The 27,773-nt window shown below is 36.4% G+C and overlaps 1 protein-coding gene across 15 annotated transcripts in view; it reads right to left on the bottom strand.

Annotated features, from left to right (window-relative positions):
• Positions 1 to 27,773, bottom strand: part of RIMS2 (regulating synaptic membrane exocytosis 2) — a 357,283-nt gene that overhangs the window by 42,627 nt on the left and 286,883 nt on the right. For 12 of the 15 annotated variants that reach the window (XM_031058961.1, XM_031058959.1, XM_031058963.1 and 9 more), the window contains 2 exons: positions 26,738 to 26,910; positions 10,903 to 11,144 (listed from right to left, as the gene is read on the bottom strand). In XM_031058961.1, the coding sequence (XP_030914821.1) occupies positions 10,903 to 11,144; positions 26,738 to 26,910 (415 nt within the window). The remainder of the gene's footprint in view (positions 1 to 10,902; positions 11,145 to 26,737; positions 26,911 to 27,773) is intronic. The other 3 variants (XM_031058971.1, XM_031058958.1, XM_031058957.1) reach the window with 2 other exon arrangements.

The following is a 27,773-nucleotide window of genomic DNA, read 5'->3' as shown; positions in this document are numbered from 1 at the left end:
TCCTGATGAAGACATGACTTTGGCTATTGATTGGGTGGTGAGGTTAAACTACAAAGCATAGCAATGGCAGTAGTGACAGAGATGAAGAAGATTCATCTAATTCTTGTCTCTTAGTGGTCTTACTAGAAGAAAGAGAGCAGAAGAGAAACGAGGTTGCCTGTGCAAGAAAAGTGGATACATGTCTTCCTCCCCTGTGTGAGGGTCAGATTTCCTCAAATGAGCTACTAACTTAAGTGGAGCTACTCATATGCTTTTTAGTAATTACTGTACATAGCTAATTTCCAACACACATAAATAATATTCAAGCTCTGAAATAATACCAACATCAGAAATAAAATCAGAATGTCTGTAAAGCGGACAAACAATAAAAAGTCTGCCTAAACGTTTTTCTTCCTTCAAGTTATGCAGATTCATACAAACCAATTTTATATTCATCCTCTGGATGGGAGCTCAATTTTCAGTTACTAATGCAACTCATGGCTTACAGAGATTAGGACCAGAAATTTTTCAGTTACCTACAAACTCAACCAAGGAACGAACCAAATGCTTGCTCTGTGGGTAGGTCCAAGAACAGCAGGGAGCTCAGCACTGCTAGTGAAACAAGAGGACATAGGAACTGGGAAAGAGTGACAGAAAAAAGGAAATACAGCAGGTAGCAGGGAGAAGTTCTTTGTCCTTTTCAAGAAAAAGAATGCTTTGGTGAAGCAGGCAGTGCTTCTCACTAAATCTTCAAATTCAATGGTATTTTTCTTATGTTTGTGTATCATAGCATATTTCTATGCTGTATTGAAAAAAAAAGTAGAATATTGCCTTGCTAGAATATGTACGTTACAAATTTTAGGACACCTAAAATAGAAAGTTTCTATAGAACTTAGCTTTGTTTTTTTTAATGTGCTACTATGTTACTTTTCTACATAAATATTTAAATTGGCTGTGCCTTAACACTGCAGGTTTTAAAAAAGATATTGCATTAATTTAAAATTTAAAAAAATATTAAAGACATCCACCTTATGAGAAAATCCATAATGCTGATAACTATTAATTAATTTAGTTAATCAGAGGGAAGTAATTTTTCCTTCACAGTACAAATTTGTTCTTGACAGGTCTTACTGCAGCAAATAGTAACAAGAACAGTACTTATTACTGTGAATATTTTCAATTAAGTCTCAACATGATTTCATAGACTGAGCTAAAAATAATTTTTGCTGGCACCAAATTCTAACCAGACAAGGGCAAACCCAAAATATTAGAGTACTATAGTTACAAAAATGAATAAAATCTGATTGTGACTTTTGGAGCAGAGATTTAATTAGTATAAGAAAACATATATAGTTTAGCATTTCATGAAATGAAATGATCATGACAGTAAAAAATTGAATATCATTCACACAAGCACTTGCAAGCATAGAAAAAACTCCTAAAAGTAGATATAAAAGGAACAACCCACCGTTAAGGAAACTGTTTTGCTTACTTTCCCAAAAAAATGTAACACTGCTAAAAAATATCTCCCAAAGGATCTGTTTATCTTATATAGGTAGACACAGAACCATGCACAAATTATTTAGGTGATAAGGAAAAATGTGCTTTTTTTTTTGCATTTGTTAAGAGGCAATTCATCTTTTCCTAGATAGACTGCATTACAAATGGTTTGCAAACAAATGTTTTTGTCCTCCTATGAAATGTTCTCCATGACAATTTTTGGCTCCCTGAGCATGAGAAGCAAGTTTAACTGAACTCACATATGCCTGACAATATTAGAGAAAATTGTATCACTTTGTTCAAGCAATACTCAAAAGGCAATAAAATAACCTGTACTGACATTTACAAACAATATGTGGAAGAAATCCTCAGTTGTAAACTACCAGAATATAAAATACTGCATCAAAAATACACAGTTAGCCACTGCACTCCTTGAGCTAGATTCTCATGTTTCCACTTAATTTAGATGCACTTGGGATGTCTTTAATCTATCCATTTCCTTAGTATCCAGTGCCAAAGCATTTGGCATTTGTAAAGTATAAGGATGTGTTTTACTTTCTCAAATTTAAAAAAAAAAATTAAGACTTTAACCTGGAGTTCTTCAATAGCATAGTTAAGAAGCACAATGAGCAATCCAGAAGGACAGAAAAAATAATTTCACAAAATCCTTTTTGTTGTGCTAAAACAGAAAGTAGAGTATTGATGAGTTTTAAGTTTACTTTATGGCACTCCATTGACTTCTGCTGGTCTCAAGCAATTTCTCTTTTCTGTTCTTTTCTTATCCTCCCCTGTGTTTGTCTTACTTCTCTGTACAGACTGCAAAATCACATTTGAATGAAAACCAGCTTAGTATTGGATGCAAGTTCCTAAAATGCACAGGAATCAGTCATCTCATTCCAAACTAAAAAAAAAAAGTTCCTCAGATTCAGTATTTTTATCCTAATTTTCCATCTAATTTTGATTCTATACTAGCTGAGAAACAACTGACTTGCCACCGTGGAGGTGGCAGGGCCCTACACATGAGCATTCAGAAAACAGTCTGCCTCAGAGACAGATCTGGCAAGCTTTTAAAAATGCAGCTGCAGAACTTGGCTCAAGAAATTTAGTTTTGACGGCTGATTTATTTTATTATGTCTCTAGAGAAGCAGAGACCAAATGTCTGTCTCATATTGCAACTGACCAACATGTATCTGTGATTGGAAATGTCTTCAGAGCCTCTCCCTTGCTGAAGGAAAATAAAAAGTTTCCCAGTTTCTTGGACCATACCTGGCATACACCATCTGGCACACACCTGTGATGCACTATTTTGCAAACTGAAGTTTTTGCTAGCGCCCAAAAAAAGAAAAAGGATGACCCAATATGACAAATAAAGCATGGATAAGAGACTTGAATGTAAGCCAATTGTTAGGGTATCTTGATTGTGAGCAAAAGGTTCAGCTTCCTGATCAAATGGTTGCCTGTGTATTTATCAAAGCTACACTTAAATAATTTTAAATTACTCTGTTAATATAATTTCTCCTGTAGAGTTCTCTGTTAAGAGTTTACTGTTAGTTTTGGGTGATAGTACCATCACACTTATTCCATGGAAGACAAAGCCAGGCTAAAGAGCCTGGAAGTGCACTGTGTGTCACAGCCCAGTTCATTACACACAAAGCGCCTGGAAATGTGAATAGCACAACTGTATTCTCAGCACCTGCGTGATTTCCCACAGGCTGTACATCCCGTGGGGTGTTTAAAAGCAGGAGTTCTGTAACTTCTCCCTCCCTGTTTTATCCTACAGAACCCTGGATTGCTGGGTTGTAAGGCAGAGACAGCAGCAGCTGAAAGGGGCAATGGGACAGTGCAGTCGAGGGAACTTCTGCGACACAGTAATGTCCATTAACTTGGACACCAGTCAAGGCCAGAAAGCTGTTCTGAATTAGTCTGCCCAGCATGCCTCTATTAAGACCTTTTGTTTTGAGGCTATTTTCATGACTCTTTTACTTCCAGGTAATTATTCTATAAATTCACTTCTATCCTTAGAAAGAGAATTCCATTTCTCAAAGGGTTATTAATAGCATTGATAGCATGGGTAGTGTTAAAGACATAAATTTAATATTAAGATACAACTTGCCAAAAGACATTTAATACTGCATTCCACTTAAGTACAAAGAAAGAAATCCTGTATTATTACAAAATGTTAAATTAAAAAAATATGCAGCTGTAATGAATCTGTCAATATAACTGTAATATTTATTTATTTTTGGTGTGCAAGCCATGTCTCTGATAATTGTTCAACAGCAAAGTACTACAGGCCTTTTCCTGCTGGCCTTTGGAGATCTGAAGTAAATCACCCTTCACAGCCCAATATTATTTAGTGACAATGGTTCACAGAGCAATGGATAGATTCATATTGTCCTTGTAGAATAATACAAAGAGTATTCATTGAGGTGGCTATGTACAAAATTGACAAAACTAGAGATATTATTTAAACTGAGAAAAAAAACCAACTGAATTTTCTTCCTTGAAGTATAAACTGCATATATACACAGAATTGTAGCTACATTTCAGGCAAAGTGAAAACTGAATAATTGCCAAGCTATGAGATTGCCCTATAAAGTTCTTTTTTTCGACTCTGAAGTTTCAGTAGACTGAAATCAGAGCCCTCTTTCACAGAAGAATGAACAAGAAATTCTCATATATTATATCACTAAGGAATTAACTAAGGGATTAAAAAATCCCAAAAGGAGCTTCTAAATGGAAACTTTCTTAAGGAAAGCCTAAATTTTTCCTTATGTAACAACACAAAAAACCCCAAATCTTGTTTACTGCAAAACCAGAAATAAAACAGCTTTATAGCTTGGAGTTTCTTATGAGATGTATATTTTTTTTAGCAGGGATCTTATGAGAATTCTTGCACTCTGAAAAAGAAAAATAGTTAAGCAGTATTCTTACCAGGAAAGATCACCCTACATTTCTGTCTATTTTTGTGTCTAATTATGGAAAGAAAAAAAATCTTGTGGAAGGTCAAGCTAAATGTTCTGCTCTCACTTAGAACTTTCTCCTTTTTTCCCCCTTATTAATGAGTTCAAGTAGTAATATAAGAAACTTTCTTTTTAGTAAAAAAATGCAGAAAATAATTTTTTTAATGATAAGTAAGGATTTTTAATATCATGAATGCCTACAACTAGGGGGATTAGTTCTACCACAGGCAATCTTACAGGTGTGTACCTCATTGAGTTGATAACTATATTACAGAAAAGTTTGATGAGTTATTTGTGACTGAGGCAGTAAAGCTCAGTTGGTGTACATGATCTGCACCTTTTTTCCTAAATTAAGTCTTTTATTCTAACTCCCTAGTTTTACCACAGGGCTTCCTTCTCATTTGCCTGGAGTTTCTCCTCATATATGGTGTAAGGTGTCTCCCACACTTTGTGTGTGAGAAATGTCTTTCAGAGGAATTCTATAAGATCACAGCTAGCACTGGCTGGAGTTCAGTTCTGGCATCTCAACTTTATGTTTGTTTTCACTGCATCCATGTCTCAGAAAAGCTTTGTGAACATGTGAAGATTCAAATACACACCTACTTCCTGCACAGAAAATCTGCATAAATTTTTCACTGCCGTATCTCCTTTCCTAGTCTTTCCATACATGTAGAGAAAAACAACAGAATTTAATGACATTTTAAAGCCTTTCTAATTTGCAATTAGAGTCTCTTTATTTATTAGCATACTTTTCAGAGCTTATTTAGTAAAAGCTGATTAATGCTCTTGGTAATGTATTTATTATAATAGTGCTTTCTCTTTGGTAAAGGATTCAGTTCACAATTCTCAACTAATGACTAAGATAAATATGCCCTAATCTCTTGTCAACTGCTAATCCTATATTTCTATCAATGTATTCTGTGTTAATTTTGAAAGTAAATCAGATTACACATCAAGAATATTGATGCAAGTGTAATACTACACATTAAGCAATCTATTACATTAGCAGTCTGTCTCTGGAATAGGAGAGGAAATAAACCCTCAAACAAATGGCTTGTTTCAAATTGCCTGTGTTATATATATGATTAAAAAAAAATTAAAATACATGTCCAAATTAAAAGTAGTGGATGATAATTTCAGTTGCCATTTTGATCACATAAATTAATTCTAGGATAGAAAATAACAATTATGTAAACATTGTAAACAATTATGTCTATTATGTAAACAAATACACTTTTATTCAGTAAATTGTATGCTTACCATATACTATCTCATTTTAGACAATGAAAGGCAATCAATGTAGTTTCTCCTTTAGTCACCATGATTCCAAGTGATTAAGCACCCTCTTTTTAATAGGAACAACATTGACTATATGTGTAGTAGAAGACTATTTTTATATAAATCAAATTTTGAATTGAGGAATGTGAAGTTCTATACCACACCAAGAACAATATTACCAATAAATTCCTCTCAATTATTCCATGAGTTGAGGAAATTGTTCTACAGGCAACATCATTGGTTCCTAACAGACATAAGTGAGACTGTTCTACTTACAAGAACAGCACTTCAGACTGCAGTTTCAACACTCTTCAACCATACAGATTCCAAAATTTGGTTTTAAACACAAATAAAATAAAATAAAATCTCACTCAAATGTTTTGCTCTGAGGCCTAGTTCTCTTATATTTCTTCTAAGATGAACCCAGGAAACATCAACATTTCTAAATACTTTAATCTCTTTTCACTTGGGACCTCTCCAGAATTTGTTAAAATGGAAACACCTCATTTTGATAAAAACTATTGAGTTCACACAACATCAATCATCATTTTGTTGGCACAGAATCAACAGCTGTTTGTACTTTTCCTATAGAGAACTATAATTTCAATAATATATGGCGAAGTTTAACCTCAGCAAAATTATGAAGGATGCCAAAATATCTCCTAACACTGTCTCAAAATTCCAATTTCACAGCCCTATAACTTCATGCCACATTTGGCATCCTAGCAAGGGTTCTTAGGTGACATGGAGCAACATGTTGGCACAACAAGTGCAGTTCATGCAGTATCGGCTGCCCCCAGCACCACCTGCTACATTTATGTGTGCAGGGCCCTCTGGAGCGCGGCACCTTGGAGCAACACTCTGCAGAGACACACGAGGGCTCTGATTTCTATCCAAGCATAGTTACACCTCTCTGAAGGCATTACTGCACTGGTCACTCTCAAGTTGTGCTGTTACTTCCTTTTTCCATATCTTTTAATGGATTCCATCTATTTGTAATCGCATTCCCAAAGACATGACAGGTCTCAGTCCCTGAGAGTGCGCTGTACCCATACGGGTCACCCAACATACACACGTGATGTTTTAGTATATATGATCCATGGAGTGCCCCAGATTCTGAAAACGTGTGTTAAAGTGCTTTGGCTCTTGGCTATAATCAGCCTACAAACACAATAGGTTTTGGCTAACTAAAGAAAAGACAAAATATTTACCTCACTGAAAGAGAAAGGTCAGCTAAATAAGGGCAGTGAAGGCACCCAGGTATCTGTCTGCCAGAGACGGTGCATGTAAATTGAAAGGAGTGCCTAAGATGGCATCACAAGAGGATGGCAAAGATTTTAGTCATTAATGAAATATAACTGAGAATTAAGTCTGCATTTTTATAGAACTCTGATCCGTTAGAGTTCTAAAGAGCTCCTTCCCTCAGGGCTGACCAGCAGGAAAACAATTTCATTCCAGATATGAATAGCTAAGCCTGTTAAGTATTGCATTGTGCATTCTATCTTCCTCAGTAAAGAAAGCCATCTTTTCCACAAGGAAGAATGCCTGTGGAATCAGGACCTGAATGTTGCAACATAAACTCCTTCTAACCCATGAAATTTTAGCTTCTAGAACTGATAGTTTGACTCAAGAATATGGAGTATACCTTTAACTATTTTGTGGAGCACTGGAAACGTACAGGAACCAGAAGTAAAATAAATTCTAATTTACCTTGCTACCCTACTCTCCAGAATCTCGTCATTTACTGAAGTCTTAAGAAAAAGCTACCTTATGAAAAATTACTTTTGTTTCATGCTCTTTACCCATAAAAGAACTGTTCCTACCTGAAAAGGAATACAGTGCAGAATAAAAAATAAATTTCTGTATCTATTTTGAGTGTCAACTTCTTAACACTATGAAATAACAAGAAACATTATAAATATAATCTGAAAAGGCATTTAAAACTCACCTTATAAGGCATGTATTGTAAGTCTGATACACAGGCCTGAAAACAATGATGACCTACTTTCAGAAAAACTTCTGGCACAGATTTAGTTATAAAATATGAATGAAGAAAACCACTGAAGTAAAACTGTACTTTACAAAACACTTGAAAAAATCTTCAGAGATACAGATAGTATCTCTTTGTGCTCATATGGAAATACTATCTGTATCTCAGAGATACAGATAGTATTTGCATATGAGCACACAACTTTTTACAGAAGTAGTGTTATCTTCTGATATTGGTATGCTTTTTCAAGCCTGATGTGTAAGGAGATACTTAGCCAGCCATATTATATGATATAATATCTTCAGAAAGTACCTTAGAAACTTATATACTTAATCCAGTTTCTACATGGTATCCGTGCCCTGACACCTGAATAACTCCTGCCTCTCCATTCCAGAAAACTGTTCTTACAAGACACGTGCAGGAAATTACTGTTTTGGTTCCAGATTGTACCAATACATGATTCCTTGTGCAGGCACTCACCATATGAGAAAAGGAACATGACGAGACAAGTCAGAGAAATTTATAAATTCATTAAACACCTTATTTGAAAATTTTAATTCTCTGGTATCAACGTACAATGCTGGTGTCCAACATTTTCTGTAACATGTACCAATGGATGGAAACAGAACACTTTGGGTTGGAAAAGACCTTAAACCCCATCTAGTTACACCCCCCCCACTGCAGGGGGGACAGAGACATCCTCCACTTGGGTTTCTCAGAGCCCCATCTAACCCTGCCTTGAACATTCCAGGGATGGGGCATCCACAAGGCAACCTGTTCTGGCGTCTCACTATTCTCTTTGTGAAGGATCTGAAGACATCCCAGGTATTTCTTCATGGTGTGGCCTCACACTCACCAACCCAACAGGCCATCGCGTTGTGTCACTGTAGACACAGCACCATGCACACACCTCATCCAGGGCCTGCTCACCACAACCACCAATGCTTGTGTGACCCAGCTATTAAAGATGCTTATGCTGTCCTGTAGCAGCACCCACCTGTAGCCACCAGACAGGGCCCCTTGGAGATGCTTGTCCAATAGAGCAGCAGGAGCAGGTGTGCAGTACCAGCTCTACAACACAACCTTCAGCCCTTACCTGCATCCCTGTTCCCAACCAACGCGACGGGCTTTTCCAGGAGAAGGCAGCAGGAGCTGCTCTGGCTGCTCTGGTCAGGGCCAGGCACAGGCCAGCCCTGAGCACAGGCCTGTCCTGGGGAGCAGCCAAGGGCTGCCACTCCTCTAACACCACCAAATTATGGCTCCTCACTCAAGAGTTTGTCTGAACACCCTACTCACGGTCAGTGGGTCTAAAGACTTTGAGTACTCTTTGAGACAGTTATATTTCACATTTGTCCCTGACTGGAGCATCTTATCAGTCATTGGGCAACTGATTGGATATAACAGAGAGAAAAACTTCAGCTTAAAAGTATAACAAAGTATAACAAATAACAAAGACAGTGTGGTATTTAAATCAGATGTAGACCAGACACATAATACAGATTCTCTCTAGTGCTGAGACATACTTGAGCAATGTACAAAGAGCTGACAGCCTTCATTTAATAGCTCCCATGGCAAGAGAGACCAGATTAGATAATAAAAAGTAATGTAGTGCATGGTATATGATTTGATATTCGAATGCATCTGTACAGTTACATAGCTCTGTACTATCAGAAGGCAAAATTTTAGACTTCCAGGTAAGCAAGAGATCAATTTTTTTTCTTGCCTAACCAGACATTTCCCAGATTTGTCCAAAGGTGATTTCATTTTTTATCTGTCATTTATTTCAAAGAAAATAGAAATGTACATGAACCTGCCCTGCAAGTGAACTGGTAAAACACAAGGTTGCTGCAAATTCTTGCCTACAAATGGAGTCATCAGTGTCTGCATGATATTCTGGGTTTTCTCTACAGACATTCTTTCCCCTCTTCTTCATTTCCTCCTGCTCATACTGCATTCAATAAGTCACAAAGACAAGTTTCCCACCCTCTTCCACATTGTTACCTCTCCTTCTTTCCTTGCTTTTTTAGTTCTACTCTTTACAGTACTTGAAATCCCACCCACACCCTCCAAAAGTTTACTTGAAAAATTTACCACATTTTCTGACAGTGCAAATCATTGTTTTGCTCCATTTTGGTGTACATTAAAACTCTTATCACTTTGGTTTGGAAAGAACCGAGAAATCTGTTATCTGTGTTTGAATGGTGGTTAGCACAATGGAGACCTTCAGATGGGACCTCACACGGCAGGGCACTGTAAACTTACATTGAACTGTATGAAAGCATCACAACAGTTTTTTCTTAAATACTGAGAATACAATATATCTTCTGTATATACCTTGAAATATATATTATCTATTTATATATGCATACTTATATAAAGTGATTAAATACTTCTTTTATATGAATATTATTCAAACACAAGTAACTTTTTTCCATGTAAAATACACTTGTCCTATACAGTGTCATTATTTGACATTGAACTTTTCAGAGTGCATTATATGGATTTTCCCCAGAATAGGAAGAAATAGAAAAAACATGTAAGATTTTAAGTGCTTTGGACACCAAAGCAGAAAAACTCTCCATTTTCCTAGGCAGCACATTGAAGTATCCAATTTGAATTGAGAGAAACAGAAATGAGGAAAATTTCTACGGATGGCGAATAGGCTTGTATGCTGAAAATAAAGTAATCAAAACACAATAAAACATTTGCACTAAAGTAATAGAACTTATAATTTTGTTCAGGAAAATTGCTTTGTTTCAAAATAAGGTTGCATGTTTAAAGGTGAAAAAACCTTATGTTGAAATACACAAACACTATCTGTGACAAAACCAAAGGCATTTTGCAGCATTTCAGCGACTCTTCAGAAACTTCAGTAAGGAATCCCCCCAAATGAAAGTATAGCTCATGCTGTTTCTTGAAAAGCTGAAAAGTAAGGAATTAGTGTGTTAAGCAGGTTCCAGCAAGCAGAAGATAAAAGCTTCAGTCCAACCTGAAAAGGATCTTTGCTGAAAAAAAAATTTAGTGAATGTTCAGAGGAAAAAAGATAATTGACCGTTTTCTTCATTCCATAGAATATTGTTGAGGAGGCAACTTCCACAGGATCTTCAAATGATTAAACTGTAATACATAAGTATTATATTATGCACATTTAACTGATAATTTGAGAGCGAGAAAAAAAAATGTAGTTCCTACCAGTTTGGCTGAGTTGTGACGTGCTACGGCTCTTCCTGGACAGCCCCACGATGGCGACCATCTTTGCACCAATGCTGGAGCGCCTCTTTTTGCTGCCACCACCAACAGTGCCCACTGCCGTGTCCGACTGGCTGCCATCGTTCTTCTCCAGCGTGTACATCTCCCCGCTGATGCTGGTGCTCTTTGTCATGTTCTTTCCTGAGATGGCCATCTGTCTGCTTTGCATTTTGGATGTAAAGACACTGTCAGCCAGTTGATGGATAAACAGTGCAGACAAAGAGTAAAAAGGGGAAGACAGAAAAGGACAGGTTTCAGATGGAAGGTTTTGGGAGACTAGTGGGTAAAAGCAGCTAATCACACAGATAGGGTTTGGTTTTAAGAGGTAAAAGGAGAAACTTTAATTCTAGGGTCTTGGTTGGTCCACTGTGAAAATACTTGACTCATCAAAACTATGTTTTAAATAACAAGCTCTTATTTACTGATTGACTAAAAACTTATTGCCAGGAAAAGCATACCAAAGAATTAATGCATCCATACATCATATAATACTTCTTGTTTGGAAAATTTGAGTTCTGGCCTCAGTGCTGTGTGCCTCTTCTTCTCACATATATACACACAAATAACCTATATTCCTCTGGGAAACAGACACTTGATTCATTACTGAGTAGAAAAGAGCATCAGTCTGAAGCCCAGTTTTGATTACTAAACATTCAGATATTTCAAGGGTATTCTCATTAATCTGGTTAAGCTCAGTTCATCATACGACAATGAACACCCACAGGTTTTCCCTCCATCTCTGCGTCAACAAATACAGGTACTAGATATGCATTTCACACAACACTTGACTGTTATGTGGCATAGATCATCAGTACTGATAAAATGAAATTCAATTCTAATGTATCTTTTGTATTTGTTTAGAGGCTCTGTAAATGTGCTCTATGTGGCTGCATCTGAACTGTCTGCTGCAGCATTTCAGGTGTCTCAGGGGAACCTGATCTACCAGCAGTCCAGGCTGAGACCTTTCCTTTCCTCAGAAATGGCCATCTACACTGATGACAACAGCACTTATCCAAATTTTGCCCTGACATCTAATTGGTAGGTATCTGAACAAATATCCAGAACTGGAAGCTCTGGGAGACATGTGGGGCTGAAAATATATAGAGAATTTTCTATATCAATGAAGATCTTGCACAGAACTTAGACCGTTATTATTCTTTTCAGTACAGTACTTCTCACCAAAAAGTCCCCATGAGATTCCATTTTAAACAATCCACAAAACTGTGGAATATTTCTGGAACCCAGGGGATTTTTTTTTGTTAAATCACCAATATATAAAGGCTAAAATGGATATTTTTTCTTCTTAAACAGATTTTCAAATACATGCAAAAGCTGTTGCTAGATCTTTAGTGCTCAACAAAGGTCTCTAGAACAAATTTTTCTTTGTATAGAAAAAATATATACTCCTTTTCCCTTACCTATAATGGCCTGAAATCGATTTAATAAAAGGAAGGAATTATTGTTTCTTTATGAAGTTTTCTTGCAATACTCTGTTAGGTTTTTTTCAATATTCTGTCAGTAACTTATCTAAGGAATTAATGCAGTGCACTCAAAAGTAAATAAAGACTTATAGCTCAGCCACAACCCAGAGGGAAAGCTAAGAGTTGGTTCACAGCAGAAGTAGACCTTTACCATCGAAAAATACTGAGTGTACTTCTCAGGGAAGGCACAGGGAAAAATATGAATAAGAGTTTGGGTCAGCAGATGGAGAAGCACAGCACAAAGCTGAGAGAGAGTCATAGTGGCCTTGCCTGGACACACAGTCACAAAAAACTGAACATAGTGGTAACCTGAAAGCTTTTTTCTTACCCTCTTTTAGCTCTCTGTGTTGTTATGTGTTAGTATACACTGACTCTCATTAGTATGTTTATCACAAGGGAGGAGTGGGATAGGATGTGGGTAAAGAGGAAGGCAGGGAAACAGTAAAAGAGAATTTGTATTCCTGTGTCTTATTAGCACTATGTTAACTTACTTGTTAGATGATAGCATCACATCCTGTATTTTTAATCAAACTACACGTCTAACAATTCAGTCAAAGTAAACAGATGACACTGAAACCATTTCTCAGTTTCAACATTATCTTGCATGTAAAAAATACTAGAGGTCTAGGAAAAACATGGCTGTGAAGAGCTGGTATCTTCAACTTTATCTTAAGCAAAATTTTACTAAGAAATAGAAAATTAGAGCCCCTTATCCAATAATGGTATTTTTAATCCAAATTCTCAAAGGAAATATGATTAATGTGTGCTTTCAGTCAGGTCTCTCTCTTTTCAATATTTTTTAAAATCAGATAAAATTTGACAGAGCAGTAGGAAACTAAACTATTTAGTTTCTAAAACTGTTTTGAAAACAGATCTCTGGAGAGAGATCTTATGCATGCTTCTTTGGGGAAAGATGGCAGAAGTAGTCATAGAATCTCTCTTAGTGGAAGCTAATTCACAGATGCAGGCTGGTGGAGGAAGTAAGCTTTTCACTGCTTGCAGAACAACCTATTTCAGTGATCCATTTTTTCAAAAATAATACCCAGAAAATCAGTGAGTTCCTATCATATAGCAAACAGTAATCAATGCATTGTTTTGTAAGTGATATTACCATTCAATAAAAGTCCTATGTCATCAGTGGAAACCGAAATATTCTGCATTTTAGTATAAAAGTTACACGGAAAAGAAAGTCACTATTTCCTGAGTTGAATGTGTCTTTGAGGTGCTTTTTTGTGTCATTTCCAAGATTTATAGTTCTATTTAAGTGGAATAGATTACAGTAGCTCCCCTTATTAAAGAAATCAGTGTCTTTAAAGAGGCTGGTTGCTATAGTTTCACTGTGCAGTTATCTATGAAATCGTTATGAATTACTAAAGTTTGCTTTTTGGCTTCTGTACCAAAAAATGTTTTGCTATGTACTGCTGCCAGTAATGATGTAGACTTCAGTCAAACACATTCTCTTGGCCAACTTTTTAAGAAAGGTAGGAAAGGGAATTCAAATGAGAAGAAAGGAGGGATTTAGATTAATTGGATATACCAAATACTAGTACAAATGGCTGATACTAAAAATTCATTCACAAACCACTATTTTTTTTCCCAGTTGAACTCTAAAACTATTTTCTTCAATTAAAGCCTTGGGGGTTTTCCCCTTCTCTAAAAGCAGCAGGGAATACATCTTTGCTACAGTCCTAACCAGCAAACAGCCCTTGGAGAAAGCCATCCCATAGCAGGGACTTTGGTTTTTTGCAATTCCTCTCTTAGCAAAAAAACTTTGAGAAATACATAGTAGGAGAGTTATGAGTGGTTTATAGTGCCTCAAAATAAACCTAGAGTGGTCTTGAGCACTTCTTCCAGCAGCATTTTGAATCCTTTCTGGCCATCCAAACCCTCATTTACTAATTTTTCTTGGCAGATACTTGATACCCTCTCCAGTAGAAACCATCCTTCTACCCAGCCTGCCTTTTGACAGCGCCACAAATGGATCATTCTCCAAAAAACTGGGTATTGTATGTCAGATTTGGTCCCTTTCTGAGCTAAAAGAAAGGTTGATCTCAGAGTAAAATTTAGAGAGTAAATCATATAATCTTTTTCCTTAACAGGAAACAGAAATTACTGGAAGTTTTCTTTATATTACATATACACAAACCTAATCTCACACACATCCAGTTAAATACATTCCACAGTATTTTAAAATAGATATTATATAAAAGTAATTTATGAAATCGTATGAGGTAATGAATAGATATGAAGTAAAAATAGGGTTCTCAAGGTGTCTAATAATATAATAATAATTTTAAAAATATCCTCAGCAAAGAGAATATGCAGCCAGGGGAAGAATAAAATAAAGGGGGAAATAAAGTAATTATCCTAGTCCAAATAATATGTGCATAATGACATAATAATGCTATTATTAGAATGAAAACAAGAACAAAATCAGCACATAACCCCAGCTACGTGGCAGCCCACAGCCTACAGCAAGAGCAGAGTGAAGGTGGCAGCCAGGCTGCTGCCTTTGGTTTAACAGGATCAAACTATCAACAAGAGCAGGATGAAGGGCAAAGCTCACACGGGAATGTTGCTTCCTGCACTATCCCAAAATCCAGGAAAACCAAGAGCTTGAGAAAACCAAGAGCTGCAGACAGGTCTTAGTGTAAATATCTTTTCAGACACTTCAGTTTTCCAGTGAAAAAAGGAAAAGGAAAGATGCATACATTTTAGAGGAATTCTCAAAGATAAAGCAGAAAGTCCTTAAAAAAAAACACAAGAGAAAAATAAGACATTAGAAAAGAAATTACAGTAAGATATCTATATAGATTTGTAATTTAAAGCCAATGGTGGAGTATGAGAGCCCTAGCCACTAAGTAGTTTTCTTAAAAATATACTATGTTAGCCAGCTGAGGAGAGTCAGACTGACAGAGACCTGTGATGTCAAAGGTATTCTAAAGTTTGCTGATGATACTAGATTAGAAGAAGCTCCTGACTCCCTTGAATACAGAAAGGCTCAGCAGAGAGACTGACAAATTAGAGGTCTGGGAAATCACCAAACGTATGAAGTTTAACAAAGACGAGTGCTGGATTCTGCACTTGGGATGGGGATTGTGCATTAAGACTGGGAAACAAGAGTCTGGAGACCGGCACCACCAAAAGGGACCTGGGGGTCACCGGCAAGCTGACCATGAGCCAGCAGTGCCCTGGCAGCCAGGAGGGCCAAATGTGTCCCAGGGGGCATCAGGCACAGCATCACCAGCCAGGCAAGGGAGGGGATTGTCCTGCTCTGCTCTGCACCTCGCCTCAAATGCTGGGGGCAAATTTGGGCACCACAATATAAGAAAGATATAAAGACATTAGAGGGCAACCAAATGATGGCAACAGACACGGTGAAGGGCCTTGAGGAGAAGCCATATGAGAAGCAGATCAGGTTACTTGGTGTGTTCACTCCGGAGGAGACTGAGGGGAGATCAGTCTTTACAGCAGTATCAGAAATCACAATTTGTAATCTCATTGCTCTGCCATAAACACATGTATCAGAGAATCAGATTTACACATGTCATTTGGCAGACCTTGCAGGTTTCTTTATTTCTTTATTTCAAAGTCAAAGCAAAATTAATATGATTGCTTTCCAGCTTAGTTCTCAGTTAATGATCCCTAATGAAAATAAGGCATCCATAATAGTGAAAATTCAGGTTGCCAAGTGTGTAGTACAGCTGTGGGCTGTGATGTCCCAGGGAAAGGATTTTAACAATTTTTCAGTTGTTGTAAAAGATATTTTCTAATATATGTCTCCTGTGAGACTGGAAGACCCACTGAAGAATCTGTTTACTGCTTTTTACAAGCAGTAGATTAATTTTAATGCCATTCATAATAGACCTGCTAACTCAATCAGAGATGCTCTTATTTCATTAATTTACTGAAGAAATTTAACAAAACCAGCATTATGGGGACAGCTGTGATGTAGGAAATAACATTTCCATGGGAACAGTGCTTCCGGCCAATACTCGTACTTGTCTGCCAATTCATATCCAAGAGAGACACTGCAGGTTCAAAATTATAATGACTTAGTCTCTGGAGATACACTTGGTCAAAAATTATTCTATTAACTTATTGGTGGTATAAATCTCTAATAGCTACTGGACTGAATTAATTATTAGGTCCATTTTATTGAAATTATAATAAGAAAGTTGGGAGGAAAAATAGAGCAGTCTTTATAATCTATTTTGTTATGTATATTGCTATTCAAATAAAACTAGTGGCCGCATCTCAAAATATAAGTAACAATATTTTGATATGAAATTTCTTTTTTCAAAACTCTCTTTCATTACAAATCAGGAATATCTCACCTGCTACAGTACATAGGTTGACTTGAGCTGTATTTCCCCCTTTCTGGTAGATGTAAAGCTGCCCACACTACTTTATTATTATAAATTAATGGAAGCATTCCATGACATCTCTAGCAATTTTTTTTCAAATAGGAATAAATGGCAGAGGCAGGGGTCAGGGCATTAGATTATTTACAAATCATAGCCACAGCAAATGAATGATGCAGAAAAGACACTGTAACAGCTAGCTGTTTCCAAATGCTAGCAGTTGAATTATACACAGAGCTTCAGAGATTCTTGATATAATTTCTCACCTTCTCTGATAGAATAATTGGATATTTTTAAAAATAAAAATACAGTTGATATTTTCTGTTAATTTAAATAGCAATTATAATGAAGATTACATTAATATTCATCTAGTGTCAATAAATTTTCAAGTTTTCCTCTACAAAGTTACAGAAGAGCTTTATTACCTTGCTAACAGTAATGAATCTTTGATGAAATCCCTTTTTTTGATACAGTGAACTAAACCAGTGATTTACTCTGTGTGGATGCAAAAAAAGTCTAGCAAGAAAATTAGTTGAGGTCTAGAAGTCTTGTATTAGTCAGCTGTCATATTCATTGGTAATAAAAGAAGTCCATATGAGCTACGAAGACTTGGAAATAAAGTACATTGCAGTCAAAGACTGAGTGAACTTTGAATAACATCCAAATTCTTTGAGCTTAGAAAGCATCTTTAACCCAGCCTGGCAAAGAAGCAGTTTGTAAAAGCTGGGTACCAACTAGCTTGCTAAATTAAAACTGATCATGAGCAACCTGATTTAATCGAGACTGTTCTCTTGCAGAAATGTGCATTGCATGTACTTCAGCTGAAAGTTAAATGTGGTGTGCCTGTAGCAGACTGCTGCTTAATTAGTCTTCCAACAGGGAGGGAGAAGAGGGCCCAGTTTTCTGTATTTACACTGCTATGTCACAATCTACACTGCAAACTTGCTTAGTGCTGCTGAGTGTTGTTTCTCAAAGGGCTGAATAGAGCTCTATGAAATGGAAAGCAAGCAGTGAATTGCTAAACCAGACATTAAATCCAGGATGTGTCCCAGACTTCAAATCACTGTAGAAATAATGTAAAATTAAGTCAGGAAAGTGAAAAAAAAATCAGACTTGAAGGCTGAAGTGCTCAAAAATATACAGAAGTAAGAGACATAATGTTTTGCCTGAGGGTAAGAAGTACTATGATTTATCATCTTGCTAAACTGAAATTGCTGTGAGGGAGATTTACTTATTTAGAAAACTCACTGACAGTTAGAAAACTTTAGATAGACATAGGGGAACTAGACAGGATGAACTACTGAGATTACATTAAGAGAAAAATCACATAATACACAGGGAAGATCCAAATGTCTTAAAAGGGCTTTATTTAAATGAATTTCTGTGAGCAATATGGATCTCACTATAGCTGCATCTATACTTCACTCACGAAAGACAGTATTTCTTTGATTAGTGCTGCACAAAAGGAATATGCTCAGGCTCATTTTAATGTTTATGTGCATGTATGTGGAAGTGGCTGTCTAAAGAATAAAACAATTCTAACATTTCCTTCATCCTTGTGAATGCAGGTTGCTTGAGGACTCTGAAAAATCAGGGTCAGAATAGGCACTGCTAACATCTCCAAAACTCAAAGCATGTCTCTGAATTGATCTTCTGGGACTGAGAACTAAATGGACACGAGCAAGAGATATGAAGCCGTAATTACTTCAACCAAAGAGACATTATCTGGGACACCCTGATCTTGCCTGTCTGACTTCTGTCACTTTGACAAAATGACTTTGAGTCACTTTTGGTCTCTGGGGGAAATTATAAAAGCATACAGAAAACTTAAGACCATCATAAAAAAGATAATGTGAGGAAAGGTGTCTCACATCTTTCTGAACATGAGCTTGAAACCTTTGTTTTTCTGAGCTGGAGAAGGCAGGTCTAGGACCAAATGTCCCTGCTGAGACAGCGTGTACATGGCACATCATGCAAGTTTGAAGCAGCTTTCCTCTTTTTTACCTTGGGCCTCCATAGGAATCTTGTTTATGCCATGGCTGCTGCCTGGGAAGTGCTGGGCTCTCAGTGGTATTTGTAAGGAAGCTGGATTTCCTCCTAACCTGATGACACATCTCCCAGCTTGTTTAGCTGGCAATTTATGGACTTTAGGAGAAGTATGAACATGAAACAGGTGCAGTGAAATTACTGAAAATGTTAATATGTTTGGTCAAAAACCATTAAAAACAGATATATGGGCAATGCCCAACCACTGGAGCATTATCTTTCCATAGCTATTAAGCACACAGTAGTAAGAGCAGCACTGGGCTCTTTATCCTTAGTCAAATACAGAACTTGCTAGATGGGCTTCGCAATGTGCTTCAAAGGCAATAGCACAAATCCAGCAACTGCATTTTAGAAATGCTTCTAAGAAGTAACATGAAGGAGTTTATATTTGCTTCTTAGAAGGCTAAGTGATGAGCTTATTAATAATTTTTAATGAAGTACATTTTTAGCAATATGTATTAATTTTACAGAATCTTATCACTATTCTATTAGAATAATACTCAGGTAAAAAGAGTGAAAACATGCATCACTAATACAGAGCCATATCTGTTCAATCATAATGTCCAAAAAAGAAAAGCCTTATAATCTTCAATATTCAATCCCTTGTTTTTATACGTTTCTACACCACTTTTTGCTGTTGCTATTCTTGTCACCAGATCTATTGTGCTCAATCCTGTACAAATAAATATAAAAAAGTCTGTCTATTAAAAACCTTATGATTCAATGTAGCTTTAAATATTTTTAGAAAATGAATCTTTTTATAACACACTTAAAAGTGCAAAAACTAATTTCAACATTTATAATTGCTTCAAACCCTCATTTTAGTTTTTTTCCTTCATCTCTGCTTCCTTGAGTGTCTACAGGGCTTTCTCTCTGCATTTCTTGTGGTTTTGTTTTGTATAAACTACTGATGCACTGTTTTAAAATAAACTTTAGCAGCAGGATTGCATCATGGATCAGGAGTGCTTTATGGATCACAGGTCAGAGCTGGCTCAACAGAGGTAAAATTGCAGGCTTCATTTCATGGAAAGAGAAGCAGTCTCAAAGACATTGCATTGCAGTCAAAGTAAAAATGTCTGAGTTCCCTGCTGGATGCCTTATATCAAAGCTGCAGACTGTTTCAAATAACTTATTTTTACTGTTCACCTGTTAATAATGTGTACTTCCAAATTCATTAATTTATTATATCCCAGCGTATCAAAATTAATTTACTTAACTGTAAAGGAGCCTATATATCCTTTGTATTTATTCCAAAGTAGCAGGAAAAAATAAGTCTCCAAGGGTTCTACAGACAGTGACAAATAACTTAGAAACAGGTGACTTTACTAGATTTCCTAAATTATTTTTATTCTTTTCTCAGTACAGATTTCATAACAAATATATTTGTTAATATAATTCTGTTTGGAACCATTGATCTTCTGCATATCTTTCCATAATATTTTTCCAGAAGATGTAGATAATTTACTTCTAAATTTCATCTATGAAAATGTAAAAACACAAATGGCCAAACTATTGTCCATGTGTGTTGGTACAGACCGAGCAGCTCTATGAATTTATAGCTTTTGAATATTTGCCTTTCTGTAGAAAATTAAAGGTAAAAATCTTACATTAAAAAGTAGTGACCTTGAATGTAAGCTTCAAATGGGCAAGAGTTTTTTCATAAATTCCTAACAGAATCCACCCAGATCAATAATATTAGGAAAATTTTACTGAAAAAAACATTTTTCTTGAGTTCTCTGTTTTTAAAGACACAGACTGGCAATATGCAAGCAGCTCTGCTTATCTAGTCATAAGAGCACAGAAGAGTTATGTCAGAGAGACAGCTGCTGCTTCTTGTTCAAGGACCTAGTGCATCACACCTGCCCCAATTGCCTGGATAATGCAACATTTTGCAGCTGAAAAGAGCTGGTGAACATTGTACTGCAAACTGCCATTCTCATGCCAGGAATGGCAAGACTACTTGGTTGTCTTTTTAAAAAGTTGAAAAAGACCAACATCGTCTGTTGAGAGCTGCAGGAAACTGCATGCTGGCAAGCTTTCCCTGAAAACCTACATGAACATGGACATACTGAACCCAGGTTCTCTCTCCTTCCATGGCAGAAGTGACACTCGGTGAACTCGATCATCTATCTATCTATCTATCTATCTATCTATCTATCTATCTATCTATCTATCTATCTATCTATCTATCTATCTATCTATCTATCTATCTATCTATCTATCTATCTATCTATCTATCTATCTATCTATCTATCTATCTATCTATCTATCTATCTATCTATCTATCTATCTATCTATAGTCTCAGGCTACCATTTTCTCTTCCAAACATGTGGCTACAAAGGTTAGACACAATTAACTTCTTTCATCTAATAGTGCAGTTGAAGCAATCATTAAAACACTTTTCAAACAGCTTTAAAAAACCAAACAGCATATACAATTGAAAATGTCTGTTATCTGTGTGTTATCTGTGTGTTAATGTGTGTTATCTGTGTGTTATCTGTGTCTGTTATCTTTTGTACAGTTTTTTATATTTTTACCAGAATAAAGACTTTCAAAACCATTACTGGCTTCCATCCCTGTGAAGGAGCTTGCAAAGACTGCATTGACATGATTTTTCTTCCAGAAAAAACTCTGCATTTAACTGTTAATAGCTGCAGTCACAGCGGAAGGGTCATAAAACCTGAAATACTAAAATTACAATTTACTGAAAAACTAAAGAACAAATACTCATCAGGAATCAGTTTTAAAACCTACAAATTAAATTCTCTAAAGTCTTTTTTTTACTGAATGAACTAGAACTAGAAAGTAAATTTGAAATGAATCTTTATACCTAACAATGGAAGGAACACAAAAAGCATTAAGAACCTTTGGAAAGAAATAAGGGTTCAGCTGAATAAATACATTACTTAAAGCCATACATTGCACTCTGTTTCTTGAATTTTTAAGTGCTCTGCAAAATTACATCCCAGCTGAATTTTTCCACAACAAATTTTCCTTTCTTGTTTGTGTCATCTTCTTACTTAATCAGCTCTATTCCTTCTACTATCTTTTAGAATTCACTTTCTTTTTTCAAACAGGATATTACTGATTCCTTCCAAATACATAGCAAAACTTTGTGACTTGCACATGCTTTTTATTTCTCATCTCTGCCCTCTCTGTCCACCCATATAGACAATTTCTTTGTCCCCTCTCTCATCATTTCAAATGACAGATACTGCAGTGCTTTTCTCCAGCCCTGGCAATTTACCCAATAACCCCTTCCAGGATACTAGAGAAAAGGTAGGTTTTATAGCCTTTCTATTTGGTTGTCTCATCTTCCTCCACATATCAATAAAAAGTTACACTCTCTTTTACATAGTTGTATATAATTCATCCTTACTTCCTAGTATCTTGGCACTTGTTCCTTATTACATTTTTCATCTCTCATTCAAGACTGAAAGATCAACTCCTGATCATAAAGCTTGCCCCTCATGCACTTGATATATTTTTAGCAAGGACCTCATATTTTGTCCTCATTGTCTTGAATGCTTGAAAATAGCTCTCCAGAAACATTCACAAAGATACCTTATTTTCTCTCCTCAAATCTCCCCTTAGTATTCATTCTCTGTTGTCAAGATGTCTCCAGCACTGTGTTGTACCTATCTCCTGTGGAACATCTCTTTGTTCTTCTGCACTTCTCTCTCTGGACTCATATGTTATTTCATGATTTAGACTCTGTGTGCTTGGAACAGAAGTTGTATTTTTCTGCTGTATTTTAACAGTGAAATCCTGCTCTGTCACTACATTTGCTGTGTACTCTCATGGTAAAACAAAACTATTGTGACTATCCCAATGCTTGGGATTGACATTTTAAAAAATATTAAGGGATAAAATTTAGGGCAGTCTAAAACAGATTACCTTTAATAAAAAGTATTAATGATCAAAGATCATAGATAAGGAGCCTTTATTTTTTGCCCTGAGATTATCAAGGAGATGGAGTAAGAAAAAAAGTTACTGAACTCTACATAATAAATACCCAAGAGCAAAGCTGGTTTGCTAACGTGTACTGCAAAGAACACAATTATGATTTCCCTATATATCAAGCATATGCCAAAGGTTAGTTTTACAAAGTTTAATTAAGGCTAAATCTGATGCCAAAAAAATTAACTGATTTAATGTACACCAGTGCTCCAAAAGCTAATGCCTTTTATTGTGCCAAGGTACTCTGTGAAATAGGCATGGGATGAATTAGTGATGAATGTGTTTACAGTCATTTCAACCGAGCCATGATCTCAGCAGATTGAAGACCTCAGTGGGACTACTACCATTACTCCTGAAGTATATAAACAGAGTAACATCAAGAGGTATGAGCTATCCTCAACAAGGTGATTTTTTGATGTTGGAGTGATTGTGAGCAGCCCCTACATTCCATAGTGCCCAGAGGAAAGGTGGCTGCTTTCCAACTACAGATGCACCTCCAAAGTAAAAAAATCTTGAAAACTCCCATCTGCAATATATCTTTCCTTGATGCCCAAGATCTCAAGAACCACATGATAATTTACTACTATTCTATCAAGGGAGAATTGGCCGCCTTTGTTCTGCTGGGTGTCTCAAATACCTATTGATATTTTTAATTGATATGTTTGGTTACTTTTAATATTTGTGGTGTGTCTGAAAACATTCTTTTTTGGAAGCTGAAGTCATTACCTTACCTTATAAATTTCCAAGTGTCTGTTATTTTAAAAATTGCCAGAGAAATGAGAAGAATGAGAACTGAACTGAAATTCGGTTTTGAATTTTCAAAAACTGATCCTGCCTTTGGGCTTGTCCACTAAACACACAAGTCATAGTATTTCAATATGTTAATGAGACACCGCTATGTGTGTATATAAATGTGTATACATATCTATAGCTGCCCCTATGCAGGAATTAATCTAGCTTTTCTGTTTAATTCTTAGCCTAGAAAAATGCTCAGACAATGCTAAAAAATGAGCACTGACTCTACCATAGTAAAGGAGGTGAATATAAACTTTTCTGTTCATTCCCTGCTTGCATACTAAAATGGTCAAAATGTGCAAAGTGGGGAAATAATATTAGAGACTGATTTCCATGAAGGGAGCAAAACTCTAACACAAACAAAACTCACTACATAACAGTTACTTAATAACATCTTGTTTCCTTATAGAGATTCCTGACTTGTGTCACTTCTTCCTGAAGGCAGAGAGCAGCAAGCAAGCAGAAGAACAAGCTGGCTCAGGAAACAAGGAGCAGTTCCTCAAAAAGGATGTTACTTTCTATGGGGGACAGCATATTGGCTAAAGACCAGCTTGAGTGAAATCTAGAAACCTGGAACAGAGTCATGCTGTTGAAAGGCAAGACTTTCAGATCCATTAGACTGGGAAATTAGTGGGAAATGGAAGAGAAAAATGTCTTTAAATAATCCTTTCACACACTACCATACTACAGGCCCTGGAACACATATGCCAAGGCACTCTTAAAGACAGCTGGTTCTAAACAACTGTTTTTGCTAAAATCTAAAATGCATGAATGTGAGTGAAAGGAATGATGGCACAATATATAAAGACAGTAGTATGACTATGTTAGTTCATATCACTCAAGACTCTACACTAGGCATCTTGAGTCTCTCTTTGAAACCCCTTTGTTTTGAGTATGTTATGTATGTGAGCATATACAAGCATGCACATGTATGTTTGTAGCAAGAAAAGAAAATGTATTTCCATGGATTGCTCTGTGCTTACCCTAATGTATATGAGCACAATATAACAGGCATAAGTTATTTAGAGGTAGTGCAGAATTGTCAGGCTAAAAGAAAATGTATTTTTTCTGAGATTTTCTGCCACTCTTGTGTGACTGAGAATGGGTTCAAGAATATTCATCAAATCTGAAACTCATTTTTTCTAATGAAGGAAAGAGAAATGTTGTATTTCTCTCAATGGGACATACACAGATTTTGCAATACAAAAAGTCTGACAGTCACATTGTTTTAAGGATTTGTGGCACAAATGTATAATTTTAGAATATTATCTGATAAAACCAGAGCCAGTTGTGCTACAATGTTTCTGGATACAACACAACAGCTGAAGCACATGACCCTTCCACAATACAGCAATCCTTGACAATTATTCACATGGAACAGAAAAAGAAAAAGGAAGAATCTGCTTTATCTACATAGATTGTCAATCAGTATGCACTACAAAAAAACCTGAAAAAAATTTCCAAACTAAAAAAAAACACCCAAATTTTCTTCCTTAGTATGGCCGTAAATATAAGTAATGATAATTTTGATATTGCTGAGTTTTCACCCAACAAAACATTTTTCCATTAAATAATAATTCAAGTAGGAAATCTAATAAAGAAGTTTACAATTTCTACTGTTTATTACAGTCAAACCCAAACTCCAGTCTAAACTAATTTAAAAAATAATATGCTGCAGTTGTATGCATATTAATGAGTCAAGTTGGTGTGCTGCCTCATTTGGTATGCAGAACAAGTTCATTGAAGCTGAGAATGAAACTTGATTAAATATGAAAGCATGATGACTGAAAGCAAAAACAAACAAAAAAAAAAACAACTGTAGAGAGCATAGGCAATAAGCAAGCAAAGGGAATAATAAGGGAATACAAGTAGGGTGCTGGTACAGGAAAAAGAATAGATCTACATAAACAGAAATATATTTTACCTGTCATCCTCTTTCCCTTCCTCAGCTTAATCTTCTTGAGCTTTTTCACCATGCCCTGATTCTTTTATCTCCTCCTTATCACAATTCTCTGTCACTTCTTGCCCTTCCCCTTTTTCATTAATTTCTTGCTCTTTTGCTTTTTCCTCCTCCTCCTCTTTTTCTTCCGCCTCAGGAAATACTTCATCTTGTTCATCCCCTTCCAGCCCTCCCTCTTTTTTCCCCTCTATATCCCTTGTTCTTCTGAAGTCAACAAAATTGAAAAAGGCATGCAAAAAGGAAAAAGAAGAGAAAAAATTAAAGTCAGGAGAAGAGCATGCATGAAGAAAGGAAATGCAAAAGAAATGAAATAAAAACTAAAGGATAGAAGCAGACATAATGTAAATCATGCTTGCTAGGAGCCCAGCCTACACTAGAGAGCTTTGGAGCATTTTCTTAGTAAGTCCCCATTCAAATAAAACTGGCATGGCAATACCTCACATTTAGAAAGAAATGTGTGACAGAAACAACGTGGTCCTAACAATGCTCATATGAGCAGATGCTTAAATTTGCAAATACTTTCAGAGGACAATTTTCTGAGAATTACTATAGGTGATGGAGGTGGGTTACACCTTCTAGAAAAATTATCTTTCATTTGTGCACCAAATGAAACCCAAAACTCCTCTGAGTGCACAGAGGGTGCAGGCAAAGAAAATGCTGTGTTTTGGTCACAGATACACAATGTATATCTTGTTGAAGAGCAGCTCAATGATTGTACACCTACAGTTAAGTTGGACTAGTGTAAGTATTAAATAAATTGAATTGGTCTCTCTAAGTATTAAATAATACATCTATAAAAGTTCAGAGTTCTATTTAAAAGAAAAAAAAGATGCCTCTGCTGGCACAAAATTTTTGAGTTAAACTGTCTTTTCAGCCATATTAAGTATATTTTACAAAATGGTTTTCAGAAAGCGTGTCTAATGCTTCCTGACAGCATATGTTTGTTATTTCAGTGTACGTTAGATAATCCAAGACAACAAAACTTGGCTAAAAACAAATTCCATGAAGACTTCAAGAAGCATTAGATAAAAAAGACATTTGAGCCAGTATTTTGCAAAACCGCTGCAAATGTCATTCTAGGCAAAATGCTAATGTCAACCACAAATATTGATAAGTGTTCCATTACTAAAATTACACAGCTATGGCTGCCACTGTAGCTCATGATGCTCACCTTATTTTCTTGCTGCCCCTGGGGCGCTCTGACTGCACAGACATGTAGCTGGTGCTGCTGAAGCGGGACGCGCTGCTGGTGCGGGACACGGCCGAGACGTCGCTGACATCGCTGTCCGAGGACTTGTTGGAAACATTGTCCGAGCCTCGATGAGGATCCCGCCCCGACCGATACTGCAGGAGCAAAGGGACAGAGATACGGTGTTGTTGTGACGTGCTGCCACAGAGCAGCTGTGGACCTGGTCCCTCCTGCTATCCAAACTGCCTTTGTCACCACACTGCCTGAACTTTTAAAGGAAGTTTTTCCCTGATACAGAACAGAAGTTATGTCTTGGTATCGATTAATTTTAGTCTGCTTTGCTACCCCAGTCCTCAGTTTCAATTTGTACAAAATTTCCAGCATGTCCAAAAGTTTCACAAAGCTTAGAAAAGACATCTAAACCCTCATAGAATATTCTTACCACAACTGTTTCACCAGTGCAGAAAGAAAAGCAGAGAGATTAGTGACTTGCCTATGATTACTGAGCTCATGAAAGATTAAACGGGAGACAGAATGTGCTGCATGCTATCTATAAAGTACAAGTCTCTTTTGGGGCCTAGCCTGTTTACAAGAACTTCCAACTACAAATGTTAATTTTTTTTCTTTTCAAAGTAAATAGATAGATAAGGTTATCAAATCAAAAGACGAAGTGATGTTGCAGATGTGCAGACAAACCCACATCTTGCTGAACTGCTGGACTGAGAAGTCTGAAAGGATGGGACTGGACTAGAGATGATTTGTAGAGAAAATGTACATTTGCCTCAGAAACTAAAAGATTACAAAGGTATTTGAGCTTGTTAACAGTAATATCAAACATGGAACTGGCAGGTGACTGGTGGTCAGCAGTAAGCCCATACAACATAGACAGTATCATGCAGCAGTATTCAGGTTAGATCTGAACAAAATATGATAGATATTTGTTTTTGTTACACATTAGCACTAAATTAATATTAAGTCTGTGCCACTCTTCATGGCACTATATGCAAATATAGTAAAC

Source organism: Geospiza fortis, unplaced genomic scaffold (assembly GCF_000277835.1).
Source record: "Geospiza fortis unplaced genomic scaffold, GeoFor_1.0 scaffold200, whole genome shotgun sequence".
NCBI classification, from domain to species: domain Eukaryota; kingdom Metazoa; phylum Chordata; class Aves; order Passeriformes; family Thraupidae; genus Geospiza; species Geospiza fortis.
This window is presented reverse-complemented; position numbering and strand designations above follow the sequence as displayed.